The 23,052-nt window shown below is 34.0% G+C and overlaps 1 protein-coding gene across 1 annotated transcript in view; it reads left to right on the forward strand.

The window, feature by feature from the left end:
- Nucleotides 1-141: 141 nt before the first annotated feature.
- The window catches only part of LOC144434968 (uncharacterized), a 40,085-nt gene continuing 17,174 nt past the window's right edge, over nucleotides 142-23,052 (forward strand). Inside the window, exon 1 of the mRNA XM_078123498.1 lies at nucleotides 142-548. Within this exon, the coding sequence (XP_077979624.1) occupies nucleotides 471-548 (78 nt within the window). The 5' untranslated portion in view covers nucleotides 142-470. The remainder of the gene's footprint in view (nucleotides 549-23,052) is intronic.

Genomic DNA, 23,052 nt, shown 5'->3' on the forward strand with positions numbered 1-23,052 from the left:
CATTGTTGAAGCCCTGAGCTGTTGTGGGTGTACTACTGTCGTCATAGTAACTAGCATGTGACGATCCAGGTCCAGTGCCGAGCTCTGTGTCTGTGTGTCGTTCCTGTATTTATGTCAATCACGACCAACGTGAAAACACAGAGAGCTCTGAGGTACAACTCGTAACTATCTGTCTGTTCTCGACGCTGTAATCTTCTGTGGAAACTGCAACTCTTGGTACTAGAACACGTTATACATTGCCTCATTGAAGATGTGTCGGCAATAAGCCTCAAATTTACTTGATTATGGCGGCTTCCCGGTGAAACATTTTACCAGCCTGTCGTCGCGTCGATATATATACTTTTCGACAGTGAACAGACCGAGCTGCAGTTCGCCGAGCCTGCTGTCCTGACGTTTACAGTAGCTGCGTGTGACCGTTTGGCTGTTTCTACATTATATATATATTTTTTTTAGACTTTTGACTCTCAACTATGAATAAGAAACAAGACCTTGACGTAGATTCTGTGATAGAGCAGTTACTGTCTGTGAAAGACACTCCGGGAAAACAGGTAAGCCAGTCAAAGTTAAACCAGCGGGAAAATTGGGCGCCGACGACAGACCTGGTTGGCAATAATTTGAACGTATTGAACTTTCAATAATATGCCAAAATCGATTTAACTAACGAGTTGTGGGTGTTCCATCTAATTATATATTGTGGTTGTAATTTTAAAGCAGCTAAAGTTAATTGAAATAAGATAATTGTGTGTGTTTTACCACCGAGTATTTTCCGCCTCATTACATGTTGCCCCTCTCCATAACGTCAGTATACTAGCAGCCCCCTCTTCTAATTTTGTACCCATGCCCGTAAAGAAATGTCTGGTGAGTTAGCTAAGAGATATTTTCCGTTGAAAATTATTTTTAAAAAGAATGAAATAAAATATGATTTTAAATTTCAAACATCTCCAAAAATGATGTTAAATGTATTAGAATTTAGCAGTAATGACAATTTTTTACCATAATTTTAACGGTAAATAATGACAAAATTTCTGACCATAATGTACCCTGGTAATGTGGTACTGTTTATATAATATATATGTATATCACTTTCTTACCCTTCTCTGCCTTGTGTTTGAAAAGATCGATAAACATCCAAGTGATTTGTTATCCTTGATTCAGCAGTAAAGTTTTACAACCACATGTGAGTTTCAATAATACATATTTTATGTCAACCTGGAATCCGTGCGGATTGGGATTTTAAATTTGTGATTGGAAAGCAAATTTTAAAATCCCAATCTGCATGGATTTCAGGCTAAATTTAGGTAAGGATGTGTATACCATACTATACCTTCAGCGGTGTGTGATCATACGGGGATACCGGTATTAGGAATATATTTTTATAAATTATTCATATAATCATAACAACTTTTTTTCTAAAATAGATTTGTACCACAGTGTGTGATTACTGTAATTAAGACAAAAATGAATGAGCAAAAATAAATATCAAATAATAGAAATTAGGTAAAAAAGTTTGAACCCAACAATATGTGAATGATATGAAGAAATAGTGAAAATGTGAAGAAAAAGAAAAAGGAAAAAACTGTTCTGAATAAACTAGATAAAAACCAAACTGCATGGAAAGAAAGAAGTCTAACTCAATATCTCAGATTTTATTGAACATAGTACTACATGTAGTAGCCAAATCTTATTCTTGCTAAGCGGAGCACATAGTTCTGCTGAAGTAATGAAATATGATTGTTGGCGAGTACATTTTGGGTGGTGTCATAAAGAGGGCTGTGGTTTATGATGTTGCAGAATCATACAGAAGTTAGTTCAGGACTTTCCTAGAAATTTATAATACATCATGTCGTCTTAAAGTAATGTTTTCAACGTCAAAGAAATTCAAATTGTGAAATTTTTGCTTGAAGTTTAATTGCAAAGGTAGAGAGAGTATTGTGGTCCAACATACCGTAATTGTAATTCAATTTTGCAGATGAACAGTTTGATTATCCTGGAAATATGAAATTGTACACTTGTAAATGTTGTATTATTGCAGTGCAGGTTTGTATAATGACCATGCATTTGTCAGCTATTACCTGAACAAATTAAAATCTATTTTCTGTTTGGTGTGTGTGTTACTCTGGCTTAAATACTAGTAGTGTTGAGAAAACATGATGTACAGAAATGACAGTATGATGACTATCACTCTCAGTTACTAGACTATGTCTGGATAGTGAATATAAAAAGTTTGATGATGAATGTACAGTACTCAATAATTATGACTTAATATAATTTCTAAAATTAGTCAATATATCGGACAATGTAACTACTATTTGGATCAATCCCAATCTCAATGAAAGAAATTTGTCAGTTTGATTATTACAGATATTATATAAAAATACAACTGCTATAAGAAAATGTAATTAAGACTTTTATGAGTTGATATGAATGACAAATTATTCCCAGAGTTAAGTTTCTGACAATGGCAGTCTTTTAGGAGGCATATCTATTTCAAGAGAGATGTATATTAATGGTCTATCTGATGCTTCTAAAATCAGCTTTGGTATTAATATCATATACTTCTTAATGACTCATCCTACTGCAATGCTGACAGTTTACATCACAAAGCAAGTATAGGTGTGATGTATTAAAGGTATCATAAAACCATTTTGTAGCAAGGAAGGAATGGTTAATGTCTTCCAGAAGAGATTTGTGGGATAAGGAATTATATATACTTTACAATCATTTTAACTAGATTATTGTAAGTTGTAGTATAAAGCAGGGACTGCAATAAGTGGCAACTAGGGAATAAATGTTTCAAAATAATCGATGAAAGAGACAAACAGTACTGTGGTAAAACTAGCAATGAAACTGCTGAAAGAAGCAAAATTAAACGTGTGTAATTTTGGGGGTTATTTTACAGGCAATTTATTATCCCCGAAGTATCTTAATGTTATTGAATATTTGTCATGTTTTAACATGGGGGGAGGGGCTCACTCAGGAGGTAGGTGTGGGGTTCTCCACTCACATCCTATTGTATTTTGTCACCTATTTATAAGCCATTTCAGTATTCATGCTAGAGCTACTAGGCTAATTGCAAACTAGTTATTGCTTTGTTTGATATCAACACAGGAAAACAAGCCAATTGAAATCAGATGTATTAAAATGGACTTTATATTTACAATATTTCATATGTAGTAAGTAGTACTGTACAATATGTACCGACTACAGTGTTTTGTTCTGTGCATTGCATTTTTATTTTAAATCTAGAGGTACTTTGTATGCTGTTTTTGTCAAAATCACCTGATGTGTGTACAAGAAAAATTGCATGAATAAAAACAGTACATGAGAAGCATGGTGAATAAAACAGCCTAAGTCTTTTCTACTTGATCAGACTTTAATCTGATGGCAGCGAATACAACATTTCCAAAGGATATATCATATATACATTTCCTGAAGCAAAAATTTGATTTGGTTTGATGCATTCAAGCCTGTAATGTAACCTTGGCACACTGCCCAATGCATCAACGACAGAAATCATGATAGCAGAGAATCTAAAATGAAATATCAGGTATTTCATACCATGAGTTTTAATATACATGCACAATTCATCCACTCAAAACGAAATCATGGTTGAAATGTGACAGAGTAAATAATAATGTTTCATGATACTGTGGATAACAAAAGTAGCCTACTGAGGGAAAGTATGGTATTTAACGTTGTGGGAATATAATGTGTTCAAAATTCAGAGTCTTGTTTAATTATGTGTGGGATCAATTCAAGTATTGCATATTTTATTAGTCAGGTGTCTTGCTAATATTAAACTTGGATTGCATAACAGGATGTGTTGTGTTTATCTAGATGTATTCAATAATCAATCATAAGGCATGATCACTTGTATGTTGTCACAAAAATTGACAAACAGTTCATGTAGAATCAATTTATTCACCTGTTCAGTTAAATGTAGCTGATCAATCAATCAATCAATCAATCAATCAATCAATCAATCAATCAATCAATCAATCAAGCATGCAAGCAAACAAACAAACATACAAGCATGCAAGCAAACAATTTAAAAATGATTATATGTAAACAATATTGAAACTTAAATTTCATGAATAAACTTCAAGAAAAAGTACAAATCAGCGATCTGGATGTGTGTTTGGATGAAGAGGGTAGTTCATCATTGCGCAATATAAGTTGGCTAGTAACAGGGTTGTACAATGAGCTGCATTATGTGAATGTCTCTTTCTACCAAGAGAAAAGCTGTGGCGATAGTATTATGCAAACAAAACAGAATCATAAATTTTGGGAGTGAAAAATATGAAGTCTAGAATGTACATAATGTAGCCGGGGGAGGGTTCTTTACAGCCTTTGGTATGTTGGCTAGGACTTGGTCTGTAAGATTAGTCTGATTGTTACCATGTCTTCTTTCCAGTACAGAGCAGCTGCTGTTGAATACATACATACATAACATACAAATGATAATCATGTCACTGTAGATCCTGCATGTATTGTCCATATACAGAGTAAATTAGGTCACAGCAGAATCAATTGAAAGTGTATTCAGATAATACTTCTTTTGAACCGTCTAATAAAATATTGTTATAATTCTGAAGTCAGACTAAGAAGTAGAGTGAAAATTTTATGATAGATTTTTAATCTAATCAGGATTTGATGATCTGTTCTGTTCTAAATTTGTTTGTAGCTTTTAATGTGAATCTCAACTTTGATTGTGAACAGTTACTAATATTGAAGCATTGTATAATTGTCATAGTTACTGATATAGCAGCATAGAATTCAATTGTCAAGGCATGGTGAATACCATTATAGTACATTTACCAGTGTATATAAGCTTTCAGAATTGATATATACATGTATATTATCATGCACATCTTATTAAGTTTACTATTTTAACACTTCCCCAGTACTACAATAGTCTTCACATACATTGCTGACTGTACACTGTAATCCATGTGGATTGGGGATTTTAAATTTTGGTTTTCAACTCAAAATCTCTATTCGCATGGATTCCACACTATGCTGACTGTTAACAAGATGAGTATTTAGTTACAGCAAGAAATATTACTTTGATCATAAAAAAAGTAATAAATTATCTTTTCCTATCAGGTACTCATTTCTGTCAATGTATTGTTAAGTGATGTGGTTCAAATCTCACCTAAAAACTTAAAACCAATCAGAAAGAATGCCTAACAACAGTGATCACAATGGCCATGTATAGACTGACAAGCCTAATGCTATATGCATTTAACAATCAGGATTTTACTCAGAGAGTGGTATCTGAACAAATTGTTTTTTAACTTCACAAGTAGGTACCCTAGGATTAATTCAATTGTATAGATTGTGATCCTATATTCCGTGTTTTACAACATACAGTCCAGCCCAGGTGAAACAAACTTGGTCCCAGAGTTTAATTGGGGTCATTTATATTGAGAGTCTACCATTTGAACTCAGCTGAATAGAGATACAAATAAAGAATTGAAATGTAATGACGTAGTAAAGGTGTTCTATGTTTGAGGTAATCACTCGGTGCATACAATAGCATAGCTGAAATGAAACACACTGTAACACTCTCACTGCATTAATGCATTCACAGACCTATTCATTATTATCACCCAATTGTATCTTGTTGTGTTGGTTTTGTGACATGCTCTATGGTGATGAGAATTCTGTGTATGGAACTCAAAACTACAAAGTGTACTGTAGAAGAATGTAAAGATACTGGCACAGACTGTATAGTAGTGTTACTTGTTTCATCAAAAGTTGAAGTACATGTCAAGTTGCCTACATGTCAAGAGTTAGAATGAATACAGCTTGAAAAGAAGTGGCCCAAAACTAAATCTTGAAAACTTTCTTAGTTTGATGAAATCATACAACATATGAGCAAGCATTGAACAAAAGAGAATGTTATCGTTTTGTTGGTATGAAACTTTTTACAATGATTTTGTGATTCACTTAAGGGCCTGTGAGTTGGTGAAATTAACCCAAGTTCCCATACTGTATACCAGGGTACCCACTAACATTAGGGTACATAATACACATGACATTGTATGAAAATCTTTCTTCCTATGTTACTGGGGTTCCCACACGTTTGAAAAAATTAATGGAAAATGCTGTGCTGCAGTAGTGCAATACAGAAGAAGTGATATAAATGCAAACAAAAGATAAATGTGCATGTTGCAGCTATTGTTTTTACTAAGAAAATAGTGAAATGAGTCTTGTACCCCCTCCCCCCACCCCCAGTACATTCATGAGGATTCCAGTGGGCCTTCCTTTGATCTTTTCAAATAACTAGAAACAGAAATTTAATTTAATATTTTATTTGTATGCAAATTCCCCACTTACTATGCAAAGTTTTTCCTGGGGAGAATATCAATGCTTATAAGTTATACCGAGAAGATGTTGATGTGTGCCTCTCTTTAGAATGCGGAACAGTTATAATTTTAAGAGATCTGAAATCCACCCACCAAGTATAGCTTTCAAAGTGCAGCGATGTGGAAACCATTACATTATTCCATTAAGTCCTTCTACCATAGTAAATAAGAAGACTGTTCTTAGATCTTTTATCCAGAGTGTTTGAAGTGAAACATACAGTGCAGGCTGATTCCTGTACATATTTATACACGTTGTATGTACACAAGTAGAGTCAATGCTACTTTAAAGTCATGAATAGCTAAAACATGTCACCACAATAATTGTATGATTGTTATTCTGTGTCATTAAATGAGTACTTGGTAGATCTTTCTTGTAAAAATTAAATCTAAGTTGAATATTTCATAGAAATTTGTACTGATGATTTTATGAGAAAGTATGATTGGATTGTAATGGGGAAAAAAACAGAATTTCATGATCAGCATTTTCTCTGTTACCAATTGATTTACAAAGATTGGCCTCTTGTGATTTAACAGTAAGTGTACATGTCTGAAAATGTATGTTGAGCCCAGACAACATAGGAAGTGCTGACATCACAGTTCCTTAAAGAGATTAAAACAGCTTTGTGGACCTGAGTGCAGCTGCTAGCTGTTTCCTTCTAATTCTGTCACCATGTAATCACAACATTGAAGAATACTCAAGTGCTGCATGGTCTCTGTTAAATGCTAATTTTGTTGTATAGTTCTCTGTAATGTCTTTTATATCAGGGAGTTGCTAAAGTTTTCTTTAGAATATCAATTCACAGTTATTTCCAAAGGCTACAGTGTATATGTAAATGAGATATTTATTATGCATATGCTATTTTGAATTTACATAATTTACATATACCAAGTTGTATTTGACAATCATTTGGGAAAGTCAGTTTAGTGAATGTGTGTAGAACTACATATTGAGATGATTCTCACAACCACTATTCCCAAGAAAAAAATAGAAATGAAATAAAAAAAAACAAAATAAAAAATAAAGTGTCAAGAAATAGGAATACACATTTAAAAATTAACAAAATGTTGTTAGTATTACGAAACTGAATATTTTTATGTACTACAAAACTTCTATCATTAACACATAATGTTTTTGATTGAACAGTACCTTCTACACTGTAGATATGTTAAAAGTTAGGTTTTGATGAATGCAAGAGGACACGTGACATGTTGCCATAGCTACATGGGAAATGGAAGGCTGAATGTGTTAAATGAAGTGACAATATTCTTCAGGTTAATTATTAAATTAGTTATATCCTCAGTACAGTTCACTGAAATGTCACCAGCAGTCAAATCAAAAGTATCTTATTATTTCAAGTGCATGTTAACAAGTAAGAAAGAGCCATCAGCAGATAATATAAAATAGGTTGTCTGTTAAAGTGAAATCTAGTATAGAAAATAAAGTTTCAGTGGTGTCTCCTCTCTAAAACTTCTTTAACAAAATCTTAAAAGTAGACACACTAGTCCCTTGGGAGTTTTTTTAAACTTTCATAATCTTCAAATGTTTTTGGTTATTCATTTTTTATGGCAACATAAAAACTATTTTGCATTCACTTGCACAGGTTATCACTTCACAAAAAAGGATGCGGTTGTATGTTTTTGTAAAAACAAATATTCAAATAAAGTATGAAAAAAGCCTGGAGACTTGAGCAAGTCTATCTTAAAAGTTATAATGATAAGCAATGTGCCTTTACCACTTTGGTCCCTGGTTCTTCCCCATCTGTGACAAAACTCATTTTGTATAGCCCAGTTCTTGAATTTGCCAGAGGGACCACTTTGTGGGATTGTTATTTTCTTACAGATGGTCTTGGGCTATATTTCCAAAAAATTGTCGTCAAAATATATTTTCACAACAAATGAAAAGTACAAAGAAGAGCATTTAATTTATGATATTTTGATTATTTGTAATACATTATCCAGAAGATTATATATAGATGAGTAGTACTAGTACTACCCTGGTACTCTACTCTGTTACCTAGTAGAGTACTGGGGTTACTACTAGTACTACCAGTACTTGTCTGTATACTTCATCTTCAGGACAACATGTATAACAATTTGGACATAAATCAATGAATACGTCCACTATTGAATATGAATACATACATGTATGTATTGTTTATTGAACTGGAACCAGAAGTAGAAAGTAAAGTTCACACACCTTATGCTTATAGGTTTGGTCTCTTTAACAATAGTAAATACTTTATTTTAAAAAAAAGATTGTGTGCTGTTTGTGTTGCCAGTAGCCAATATTTAGGAAGCATTCCTTTGTAAATAGGGTATCATATCGATGTAGTATTTTGTAGGAAAGTACACTGGACACTCATATGAGATTACCGTTATACTGTTTTGAAGTTATGGCTGCCAGACAACTATACATTCATCACTCTTGGATGTCCCAAGAGAAAACATTCACACAAAACTTGTGCACAGTTATGCACCTACAAGGTGGTTGCCAACTGATTCATTCTCTTTTTTTTTGTTTGTTGAGATTTTAATAGGCAAGTAAATGTATTATGTGTGTGTTTACAATTGGTTTTCAAAGGTAAGGGCGCCATGCATAAAGAGTTGAAAGACCTTTGAAATCTTCTGTCAGTGTTCATCTGAAGTAAAGTAGTGCTTGCTTCAAGCATAGCACTACTCTGTTTATTTTAATACCACAATTGTTAAACAGCCTATTACTTGGCACCTGGGATATTTACCTGTCAGAGTTGACTTAATTCTATGCCATTATGATATCATTTAATTTGTATTAATCATAAGGTGATGTACTTGTTTTCAGTGACATTCAAGACTGATTTTAAAGTGTTTTTTTTTTCCTTTTGTGATGTCATCAATTTTACAATCAGTTTTTTCCAGCTAAAGAGTCCAAAATGGGGTCCATTCTGCAGTATTAACACAACTGAGTCTGTCTGTCTGTCTGTCTGTCTGTCTGTCTGTCTGTCTGTCTGTCTGTGTGTATGTAAGCAGATCGATCTGAAATTTGATTGGAATGATGTTCTTAGAGGTGTTTAGATTAAGAATTGTTCATGATATATAGTTCCAAAACTTGATTGGGCTGAAATTTAATTTGCCAGCCATTCTTAGGCCACTCTATTCAAACCAGGCACAAAGGTGAAATACAAAGTTGGAAGATGACACTTATTTCACAGGGTCAGGTTGGTTGAAATAATGTGTGTACATGTCCATGTTTAAAAGGAAATGAAAGTAAGAGTATTAATTTTTGTAATATTTCATTGCACCAAAGACAAAACAGATTTTAATGAAGTGTACATGTACATGTACATGAAAATACTTGGCAATGTACGCTAATTGCCATGATTGATGTTGCATGGACAGGGTTCAAAGCAAGTGTCCTGTGATTTCAGAGAGCTATTTCCTTTATGCAATCAGGGATTGAAATTAATAGTAGTCCCATGTCCACAGACTACCAATTCTTGTCATGGGGCTACCATAATTTGCAGCTGGTAGCCCACTCAGGCTACTACTGATTATGTGATGATTTCAAGGATGGAAGATTTACGGACATGAAAGTGTTTTAATAACACACATATTTGCAATAGAGGAACTCTGTTTTCAGTTCAGGAATGTGGGACTATTGGTCACCATCCTTGGGCTACCAATTTCTGAAATTGGTAGAAGTCCATTAGGACTACCAAAGAAAACAGTTAATTTCAAGCCCTGACATATATCATAGTTTGTTGTGTTCACTGGAGAAAATGTATTTATTAAAGTTCACAATGTGATATATACGTCCACAGGTAACAAGAGTTTGCTCTATTCACAGGTGAAATTGTAAACATGCACAATGTGGTTACACATTCACAGGTAACAGCAGTTCACCATATGTACAGGTGAAAAATTGACATGCACAATGTGATATGTGTCTGTGTACCAGAAAACAGCAGTTCACCATTATCAATATCATACAGGTGAAAATGTAAACTTGTACACAGTGTGATACATGTCCACAGGTATTAGCAGTTCACTGATATTTACAGATGAAAAGTTTATGTGCACAACTCAATACACATCTGTGTACCAGAAAACAGCAGTTCACCATTATCCAATCTGATTAAAATCTGATGTTAGATAGGCTCGTTTTCCTGTATTTACCTTTATTCCATCGTTATTGCGTCTTTTACGTGAGTTTTTTTTTTTTCCTGGGCGAACGCCTTTCTAACAAAGGCGTTCGACCAGGAAAAAAAAACAACATCAGATTTTAATCAGATTGACCATTATCATACTGACAGGTTTATGTAGACACTGATATACATAACGTGATACACATCCACAGGTAACACCAGGTCACCACATGTACAGAGGAAAATGTTACATGCACAACGTGATACCAGAATACAGCAGTGCACATATACAGATGAAAACATAGACAAGGTACATGTACTACCAAACCAGAAAGACTACAGAGATTCAATTAGAAGGCACAACTTTTTTTTTTTTACATTTCATTTTACATTACGAATTACACAAACAAAATACACTCACTGAAAGCACACATGCACATGAAATGTAACATTTAACTCTCTGTGAACACAAATAGATAGTTTGTTTGAATCTTCCTTGTTTCATATGACAGTGGTGTTGATTTGTGTTCACAGTGAGATGAAATGTATCATTTTATATGCTTTCGCTCCATCAATGCCTTTATTTTGTTTGGTAATGTGTAACAAAAACACTTGTGTGAGACATAAACAACATTGAACTCTATAGTCACTCTGGTTTGGTAGTAATACATGACCACAGAAAACAGTAGTTCACAATACTCACAAATGAAAATGTCAATGGGATACACATTATATCATTCAGATTCCTGAAATCATTACTTGCCATCATGGTTTATTGATGTGTCTGCAAACCCATCCACAAAATGTGTGGGTGTAGGTGAAATTAAAAACATAGCAACCACAATGCACAATATTGGCTTCTGTGTATACTACAAAAAAATAGACAATACCAAAAATTTAGTTTGCAGTGTTTGATACAAGAAAAGAATGACAATCATCTAAACAAGAAAAGAATGACAATCATCTGACCTCAGATGATTAATTTCATGATTTTTTATTCCTTCATAAATGATTGAATTACAGCCAAATGGTAGACTCAGTGGTGATAAACATGAAATGCATTTACTCTGCAATTGAAGTGGTCATACGAATGAGGATTTGGTATTTAATTTGGATTTTTAATTTTATATAAAAAATATCATGGCTTACTAGAAAATCAATGTGAAAAACATACCAAGTCTGTATTTGTAACTCAATACATTGCAAAAAATCTAAAAAATGTGTAAAATGTTTGTACAAGCGTTTTTACATATTTATCAGTCTTTTGCAATTCATTGAGAAATGAGTTACAACAAGGACTTGGCAAGTGGTGTTATACATTGATTTTACAAACCATGATAAATTGTTTTATAAATTAAGAATCCAAAATAAATACCTAATCCTTATCCATATACTTTTAAAAAATTGATGGAACTTTGGCCACAGTTGTACTCTTTGTTTTTTGTCTCAGACTGAATGCCAGACACATCATTTGTAATAAACGTGTTGACAAGTAAAGCATTGGAGAGTAAAAACCTTGTCACTCCAGAATGTTAAGTAGTAGTAAAGTTAGATGTTATTCCCTAATATTGTTCTTCATTCAGCTTACAGAAATAAGAGTGACCTAAGGGGCCTCTGTCACTATGAGTCGCTAGACGAGTAGTGACAACCCTTAGGTCAAGAGTATTTTCCTGCTGAATGAAGAAAAATATTGGAGAATAACATAATTATACCAGTGCCAGTAATATCAAGGAAAAATTGGGGAAAGTAATGGCAATTTTGAACATTTTGACTCATATTTCGAACACAGCAGAACCAGTGACGTAGGCATATGTTGTCGTGACATAGAACAACCAGTACATTGTATATATTCCACATTTTTTGTTCAACTTGGCTCATGCATGGTATAATATTTAAATGAGGAGCTTCCTGAAAACAAACACTGACTTGCAAATGTACTGTTTAGCACAACTGAACTTGTTCAGTAGTGCTATAGGGATCGCCCGGCGTCTGTCTGTCTGTCTGTGTGTGTGTGTGTGTGTGTGTAAACAACTTAAAGTCAAAAACTGCTGAACCGATTGCCATGATATTTGGTGGGTCCATTACCTTGGGTGTCTAGTTGGGAAATTGTTCAAATCAAAATGATCGCATCACAGGTGTGTGATTTGGGTCAAAAAATGTGATTTTTGGTCAAAAAACTTAAACTCAGAAACTACTGGGCAGATTGGTGCGAAATTTGGTGGGAACATTCTTAACCCTTTCACCACCGATTCCCGCTACAGCGGGAACGCTCTAGGGCGCCCACCGATTCCCTCTACAGCGGGAACGCCAAAGGTCATTCAACTACTACGACGTTCAAACCGTTTAACGGCAGCTATTGCTGCAAAACTTGCTGCCATAACTAGTTCCACACATGCGTATTAGCCTTGTTTATATAGTCTGCCATTTTGAACACATGTTAGTGGATGGTTTTCTAGCACGATTGGAAAGACGAGCGATCGTAAATTTTGTGTGCGTTTTTAGCCAGAAAGATCGAATTTCAACAACGCGGAAGTAATTAACGGCTCACGTAGCATCTCCTACGATGTCATTTTGACAACTGTCCTGAGAAATTTCCACTGAATTTTTACTCAAAAACATTGTTGAATACATCAGGTCAGTTGTGGGAACGGTATAGGCTTCAGAACTACCACGAGGGCCGAGTGATCTACCGGCGGGGAATTCACCGTTGCCGTAGTGAAAGTTGGCAAATTGCGTTACTTGTTGACCCGTAGCATTCGCTCATACTATGGCCTTGGGGCCAGTATTTAGCTCCAAAAGTAATTATTTTGGTCATATTTCTTTGTGGTAATGTTCAATAATGAATAATACTCATACAAGTTCAATTTATACTGGTCAGTGGTACAATGTGGGCGGTAGATTACACACAATCTGAAGATTTTCCGATCACATTTTTGAATGCGTTTTTTTAACGGTAAAATTCAAATTTCAACATGGCCACACCGAAAATTGTCTCCCCTAACATCGTTTGCGATGTAAATAACGGCTCTGTTCATGAAAAATTCTGTTTAATTTTGACTTTGATGGCATTTATGAATGAAAGGAGATGGCTGTGTGAACTCAATGTACTCAATGTGACGAAAACATTACCGCGACGTGGGTTCAAATTACAGGCTGCATATTTTCGTTGGTCGGTATGTGCGTCGGCAAATAAAGCCATTTTGCCCATCCGATTTTGGCGCCGATGCTACTGACTTACGGTCATTTTTTGCCGATTTCTGGCATAAATTGAGTAATAATTTTTTGTTGTTCTGCTAAATAATGAATTATATTTACAAAAACCAACTTTTCAAAAGGTATCAAGGTGACAACTTTAGATATTTTAAGATACTTTCATTGCCGGTGCGGCACCGTCTGTTGCGTCATAATCGGATTAGTGAGCCGTTAATTAATTTCGTTCAAATTTTTACGACTCAAAATGTCATTTTCTGCCAAATTTTCGCCAATTTTGACAATTTAACCAGTAAAGAGACGTTTTGTAGGAACATAAATGTTGGTATTTTGAATTTTATTTGTAATATAAATATTTTGTTTATTTGTGATATGTCAATAAATAAACGACTTGTGTCAGTTTTATTCATATTTTATTACTTTAATTCATATTTCGGTTGTGTTTGTGGAATTTGAATGCATGTATTTGCAAGTGTGATGTAGAGAATTTATTTTCCAATGAAATGATACCTCATTTTTTAAAAATGAGCAACTCTAAGTATTTTTATATCAATTTGATTACCTAACACTCACTTTCACCTGGTGGTCAGTGAGGGGGGTGGTGGAGAACAAACATTCCCAGGGGGCAATTGGTGGTGAAAAGGTTAAGGGGGTGTAAAGTAAGATTTGTTCATGACATGATGATTCCATCAGTGATATGCAAATTAGGGTTAATAATGTGTCTTTTTGGTTAAAAATCTCTAATTCCAAAAGTACTGAGCAGATGGGACTGAAATTTAATGAGAATGTAGCTAGGGATGTATGGATGAAGAAATATTAAGCATACAATGAGTCCATGAGTGATATGCAAATTAGGTGTAAAAATGTTCATTTTTGGTCAAAAACTTATATCTCAAAAAGTATTTGGTCACTGAGTCTGAAACTTGGTGAGATGTTTCTGAAAGTGTTATTCTGCAGATTTTCTTCAAAACATTTTGACAAAATTGGCCCTAGCGACCATGACCACGCCCTTAGCAACAACCAAATGGCAGTATATTTTGGTCAAATGACAACATCATCTGGTAGGCAAATGAGTAAACATTCAAAAAATATATGTAAATACCCTAGCAACCATGACCACGCCCATAGCAACAGCCAAATGGTCGTGTATTTCACAAAGATAACAACAGGGATTAATAGACAATTGAATAAACATTCAAAAAATGTATGTAAATTTGCCTAGCAACAAGACCACGCCCATAGCAACAGCCAAATAATCATGTATATTGCAAAGATAACAACAGGAATAGAAAGACAAATGAATAAACATTTCAAAAACTGTATGCAAATGCACCTAGCAACAAGACCACGCCCATAGCAACAGCCAAATGATTACATATATTGCAAAGATAACAACGGGGGTTAATAGACAATTGAATAAACATTCAAATGATATATGCAAATATGCCTAGCAACAAGACCATGCCCTTAGCAACAGCCAAATAATCACATATATTGAAATGATAATATCAGGAATTCATACACAAGTGAACAAAAACATACAAAACTGTATGTAAATATATCTAACAACATGAACACGCAAATAGCAACAGCCAAATGATAGCATATATCGTAAAGATAGCAACATGGTTGGATAGGCAACTGGGTAGCCATTCAACAAATGACCACTTATTGTTAGCATGGACTACCATATAGATAAACATTTTTAGAAACTGTACAGTTGTGCTACAACGCCATTGGCGGTATTTTTTATAGTGATATGACCTAATTAACTGTCATTATCATTTCATATTTACAAAACTTGAAATATCAACTTGTGTAGAAGTAAAGTGTGAAATATTTAAATTCAATCATCAAAAATCTTCTTTGATAACTATGTTGATAAAAAAATAGAAAAATCACAATTATTGTCATCCAGTATTTTATGAGCTTTTGTCATCATTCTATTTAAATAGAGAACTTGCAATCCAAACTGAGCATGCTCAGATGCAAAGGACTATGGGATTATCTGTGGTTATCGTAATACCTAATCTGGAGCTATTGATAAAATTAACCTCCCACAAAGATCAGGGTGACTATGAATTGATCATTCCTGGTTATAAAGAATGTAACAATATTGTTTACAATGCTAATTGACTAGTTTTTATTATCACTTTTCCCATGATGCAACATTCAACATGGTAGGTTTGCAAGTTCCTTATTGTTCACAGCTAAGTTTGGGGAACCTTGGATACAGAAAAGGGGAAAGAGGTAAAAGTACAATAGTTTGCCATAGAATTTACCACAACTCAGTTTGGAAACCCTGGTATAGTGACTGGGGAACGCTGGTAGAATTTATCTACTAACCACCATTTACCAAAAACTGCTGGTACTTGTTCACAATCTGTTTGAAGTGGAATTAAAATATTTATGATAGAAAGATTAACCTGTGACCACACATACCATCTACTTCAGAAGATGAATTTACCAACTAATATAGAAAAAAAAATTGCTAAAAGTTCAACAAGTAATTTGTATTTATTTAAAAAACTAATACATACCATCAATTTAATTTGTTGAATATGCTACCACGTATTTATACTATCCAAATGTAAATAGGCAAGTGAGAATGAATTACAGGACTTGTTAACATTTACTGGTACAGTAGTGGTTCTTATGATTATGAACATCAAACTGCTTTCTCTGTAAAATTTCAAAACATAAAACTAGAAATCATTTTGTTATTCATATCAGTTCATATAAGTGTTGAAAGCCTGAAGGCAAAAATCCTGCAAAGTGTAAAACATTCCATATGAGTGAATTTGGCCACTTATTCATTAGTATCAAACTAACGTATGTTTCTTGCTCTTTAAAGAAATCCTTGTTTTGTGTATCTTTTTACGACATTAGATTCACTAAAAATGTTATCATTGTTGGATTGACTCATCAATATTCTTCATCAATTGCAATGCATGTCAACATATTACAATTTTTTTTTCACATAACCTTCTGCAAGTAGACAAAAGGATTAAGCTGATTCAGTAGATTGTCTGCAGTGTCATCACGAACAACTCTGAATATTTCTTGGAATTCTGAATTTTTGTCATAGCTGTTGGGAAACCAAGCATGTAATCATTTTTTTTCTTAGAATCCGCTGTTAGTAGACAGTAGATTGAATATAATGTCTTTGTGACTATTAATGCTAGGAAATCAGAAATTACCATGGCTATAGGACAAACCAAGCAAAGTGAGTGAAACCAAGGACTCAGGGGAAGTGAACTCAATATTATTGATAATGTGAATGTCTACATTTAATCCTGCTTGCAGACAGAGTACAGGACTCAATTCTGACTCTGTCCCTAAACGCCATCCTGTGAAACCCTTTACAACATGCTAGTCCCTAGTCTAGTTCCAGATGACCGTGTTCCAATTTTACACTACGTTATCTTCACACATCACAGTAATGTGTGAAGAGAACATAGAGTGAAATTGGAACACAGTTGTCAGGAACTAGACTAGCCTATCCCAAACATACAAGCACACAAGTAAAAATAAATGTTTAAAGTAGAATATCTAAAATTCTCAGTTTCAAAATAAGGAACTTTCATTGTTCACTTCTTTGATGAAAAAAGTCTCCATCCAGATGACCAAGAACAATGATATCATAATGTTTCAATGGTACCCACTTTGATGTACTTGAGCGTGTGCTGCCATTTTGGATATGTATGCTACTAAGTGTATGTATGTTTATTAAAGAGGGACATAGTAAACCCAGTATTTGAAATTATGAAAATTTACGATTTTATGACTTTAGGTCATCTGAGTGGGGACTTCTGTAATCAGATAGATGTCAGATGAAGAAATATTCAATTTATCGCCAATTTAATATTTGATCACGAGCTGACAAGCTGAGTTTAATAGGTTTTGGAGCACAAGTCTTGCTGCATATATAACAGATAGTATTCTACTGTCACCTATTTTACCATAATTGAGTGAACACATACATAGTACCAAGATATAACTTACAAAAGATCCAGTGTCGTAATTTTCATACATAAGAAAAAATGTCGATGACTTCCCTACTTTGCAATCAACTGTAACTATGAGAGAAGAGAATTGTAATGTCATAACAGACATGCATTGACAATAACATCATATTGGAATCAAGGTTTCATATTAAGTATTTTCACCAGCAGTAAAACATTTACAAACTGAGCTTGTGCCATTTTCATTCAGTAGTTACCAGCATTTCTAGCAAGCCAGGTGGTTTCATGCATGGCTTGGAAAAGATGGAGACTAAGGAAAGGGACGTTGCCAGAGTCCAATCTCGACTTACACCATCTGCCACAGTGCAAGCAGGACTAGTCTGCATTCTACCACAATGATCATGTAAAGTGTTTGGTTGTTACTTAAAATCTGATTGAGTGCTCTATCACTATGTCATTTTGATAACATCATTAAATTCAGGTATTCAGCTAGGACCTTATCAACAGTTGCTGGGTGATATGAAATTTATTTCAAATTGATTATTTGTAATACAAAGACAGCCTGGCCATATATTGTATTCTACATCTTGGTTAAAATCAACAAAGACTTTACATGCTGACACTTTTATCTGGATTTGATATGGAAAACATATTGTGATTGCTAGCTAGCAGCTGTTTTTCTTTTACAGTCAGGTCTAACAGGAGAAGTAAATTGGGACTCAATTAATGTACTACTTAGTGATTACTTATTGCCCATTGTTAGATTACCTAGAAGCATAGGAATCTCATCAAATCAAGGTGTATGCATATACCTGGGTTGAGTAATGAGTACTCTAACTAAGATATATGAACTTGAGGAAGGAAGTTAGAATATATAAATGACTTGCAGGTCATTGGTAGCTATGGTGACCTCTATTTTCTGTGATCAGTAGAACAGATATAGACAGCTGTTCAGAACAAATGCAAATTATAACAACTGAGAAAAATGTAAGAAAGAAAAATGCACAAATTTATGGAAAAAAGTCGGTGGAAAGAAAAATTCACAAAATAGTGAGAAAAGTCAGTGTCAACTTGAGGACACACAAACTTAGCTTCTATCCACAACAGGGAAATGTGTATACTGACTTTTATAAGACTACATTACACAGTCACATGTGTCAATTTTCAGGATATCATATTCATATAGTCCAATAGAAGTTATGTTTTGCTGTTTGACAACTTAAGTAAAAGGATTTTAAACAAGTTAGTAAAGTTTATTTTGAAAGACTAAACTATATTGCTGACTATTTACAACTGTTTCATGATTTATTGGTTAGATTTATGTCATGTTTTCTAAACTATGAAATTTGAATGACATTTCCTACCCCTTTGTTGACCCTGCATGGTGGCCGAGTCCATCTGGTTGTCATGGCAACAGTGCTTGATTACTGCGGGGAGCTCCCGGGAGGAGAGGTCAGTTGTTCTTCTTGGTATAGTAAAACTGTATGTTTGGACAACTAACCTTCAGGAAAGGGAGACTGGGAAAATACGTCTTTATGTAACTGATGAGATTCGCATTTAAAGGGATGAGATGAAGAAGATGGAATTTCTTTTTTGTAACTTATTCAAATTGTCATAAGATTATTTAGAAGTACATATGCTGTCATTTGATTGGCTAAAGATTTTAATGTAATTCGAGTGATCTGAATCTCATTGGCGGATTAAAAATTTTGCTAATATTTGACTGACTACTTTCTACATGATATTTATGCCAGGATGTCGTTGAACTGCAATATGATTTAAGTCAATACTGATCAGAAATAATTGCAATAGTCGTATTAAAGTCAGAGTTTAATGACTCAGGTATGAGGAAAACACAACCTTTGGCTGTTAATTACTATTGTGTTGTTGGTGATGTACTGCAGTGTGCACTACATGTAGGTGGTCAGAGACACAGGTTCCACACAAATTAGTTTATCAAAAATTGGGAAAACATGTTGAAAATTGAAATGATCCACTGCAAAATGAATGATTTCGTACCTGCCAATCATATAGTAGACATATTGAGTACAGACAGACTGATAACTTGGATCTTGAAAAGGATTTCATCAAATTTTGCAAAGTGAAATGTTGTATGAATGAGGCAAGTCTAGTCACTACAAAGCATCAGGCCCAAGGACTATATATGATACATGTACTAATGTACTGTGCCTGCCAAATTGTGAAATTGCTTCTACCAATTACTGTCAATCTTTGAAAATGAAAATGGGAAAATCATTCTATTACCATGGTAACATTCAGATAACATGTCTCAAGGCCGTCAAAGAAAGATGAGGATGTGTTACAGGTTTGTTATAGGAAATCTCAATGAAAGAAATTGATATTGGGGTGGTATGATGCAAGATATTATTAATCTTGTTGAATCTAAATACTTTCGGAAAATATATCTATATCCTTCAAAACAAAGACAAAAAAAGTTATTATATTTGCCCTTTGAAAAAGACTCACTATAGTACATATACTGGTTGGTTGTAAATGTATAGTTGTACATGCATGTCAATGCATCACTGTAGTTGATTTTAATCTCATGTTTTTCAAATATTTTGAGTTTGTTATTCATTTGTAATTTTGTAAAGAAAATGTTAACTTTTTTTTTTTCATTTTTCCCAGTTACTAGTACCAGTAGTCTCCCAATACATGTTCTCCCAACTGTTTCACATTCACTCACTGAGAGCATTATTCACAAAAAAAAACCAACTTGCATTGTTTTTTAATTTAAAGTCCAGAGACTTGAGCAAGTCTATGCAGCCAGTCAACCTGCTACATAGATGTGTATGCACGTTCAGTGAACTCCCAGAAATGTGTCCATTGAACTCTTGAAGTAAGGTGAAGAGAGCTGAAACATTGATTTACTCTGTCTGTGATCAATGAAGCTTCCCTGATTTATACATTAAACAAGGACAGTTATTTTATTATTACCTTGAGGAAATCACCAGTAAGCAGTGAACTGAATACACATACATGCTATGCTTCAACAGTTCGGGTTGATGAAGGAGCAACATGAAACCAAGGTGAAAGAATTGACTAGAATCATGTAAAAGTACTCGTGGTTTAATTGGATCTCATAAAGGGGAGATGGAGTTTTTCTCTGAGCTGCAAGTCAAACAAAAAACAACTCTTGTGGAGGCTGTTCGTATTTTGAAAGCAATAGCTTGGTAGTTATAATCAATAATGCAAATCATTATCAGAATCTTTGTAGTATTTACTAGCCATTAATTTAAAAAACAAATATTTGTTTTGAGGTGTTTACACATATTCTTAATATCAGACTTGTCTCCAATGTATCTATAGATAAATATTTTATTGTAACATTCATGGCTTGCATGTCAATTAGCTGATTTGCATATTAAGTGTAGGCTGAAATCATATCACATGATTATTTTCAACAAAATTTTGGGTCAAGTTTAGACGTGTTAAAAGGAAATTGGTTTATAAAGATACAATTGACCATGTAAGAGGGGAATTAAATCAAAGAAAATTATACTTCTGACATTAAATCTATTTGTCTGTCTAACCTTCCTAATTCTTTGTCTAAGGCCAGTATCTGCGTTGATAATGGCATTAAATTGTATGATGATAATTTGAGGTCACAGTGATTTATACAAAATTTTTATTAAGTGGTTGTAAATGGCCTCAGTTTATAAATCCTTGGCAACATAAATCAGACTTAATGGCCACGTGGGATTATCTGGGATTATCCTGTTGTTCTGGTTACTTGACTAGATAGCTTTTTCCAGACATTTTCTACTTATTAAAACTCACAGTACACCTTTAGTGCAATTTACACTTGCATTTAGTCTTGCATTTCTTACTTTCATGATGTCACCTCTTTGCATGCATGTATGTTAGAGACAAAAATATGTACCTTGATGTTCAGGATGAGTTTCTGTATCTCTATGGTTACAGTATAGGTCTTGCACGGAGGAGTAACAAGCTGGGGTATATATAGAAAAAGATATCAGGATGTGTAGTACATAGGAAATGAAATGTCTTCCATGACAGAAGAACTATATAGATCAGGCAAGATACGACATGAATGAGACAAGCAAAATTCAGATCATGATGCAATAATATCTAGGTCTATCATCATAGTTGAAGCAATGTTTTGTATTTCTCTTTCGTTTAGTTTAAAACTATTCTAGTGTGACTCTAACTCAGTCTATAAAGCAAAGTATAAAAATCATTATTACATACATGTATGTATGTACAAGAGATTACTTGCACTGGTGTGCACACATACTAGTGGTATTTTCACTGCAGTGCAATTAAAATTATTGCATACCTGTATGCAAATGATATGCAAATGAGGATGCGATCTTTCGCTACACACGAAATCGTGTGATCGCTGTATGATTTTCATGGAAGTTTGCCATTTTAGATAAACATAATGTAATAATAACAGAACCCCATGCCATATGAGTTGCAGTGTGGGTACTCAGGGATATTTGCACTCGTGCACTTGTGATTTCTGCTGCACTTTCACTCACTACGATCATGAAAGTACGGGTGCAGAGAACACTGCAAGCATTCGAGCAAATACCCAGAGTATGCCACACTAATGTGCATCATGGAGTTCTGTCATATTATTGATATCAGTAATATTGAATTAATGTCCCACTAGATTTCATCAAACCAACTTTTCAAGAAAATGAATTTCAGAAGAAAAACTTAGTGTAAATATATCACACAAGGTTTGATCAGATGTTTCTCAAAAATGAAGAAGTAAGTGAAAGGGTAATAATAAAACCACTCTGTATTAAAGATTCAATGATTATGAAAGTGGTGTAATTTCTTGTTTGCATTCTGAAAATGAAAGAGCGGACTCTATAATTTCTTCCTTGTATTTTCAGAATTCTTTCATGGTTTGATGTATTTAATGATTGCCTGTATTTAATGATTGCCTGTATTTAATGATTGCCTAGTATGAATATCACATGTCAAATCAAGGTTGTAGAAAATTTAGTGACAGAAGAAAAAAATGTTTTAATAGGTGGAATTTTACATGCAAATCATGCAACAACCGATCTGCAGTCAGGGGTTTGTATGGTTGAGGAGGGTTTTCGTAAGTATGATAATAAATTCCAGAATTATCATAAGATTCTTAAGTAAATCATTATTAGTACCATCGGGATACTATAAAGCATTGTACATTTGCAACGATGTGGCAGATAGCTGGAAGGCAGAAAAATATCCATATGTCAGTGATAAATTTCCAGTTGAAAAAATTCTAAAACATGGAAAAATTCTGAAACATCAATAATTCTAGTGAAATGTGTATATTTTTTGTGTTTTTACTTGACATCTTCAAACAACTGAATTTGATCACCTCAACGTTTTTCCCAAGAT

The sequence above is a fragment of the Glandiceps talaboti genome, chromosome 5 (genome assembly GCF_964340395.1).
Source record: "Glandiceps talaboti chromosome 5, keGlaTala1.1, whole genome shotgun sequence".
NCBI lineage: Eukaryota > Metazoa > Hemichordata > Enteropneusta > Spengelidae > Glandiceps > Glandiceps talaboti.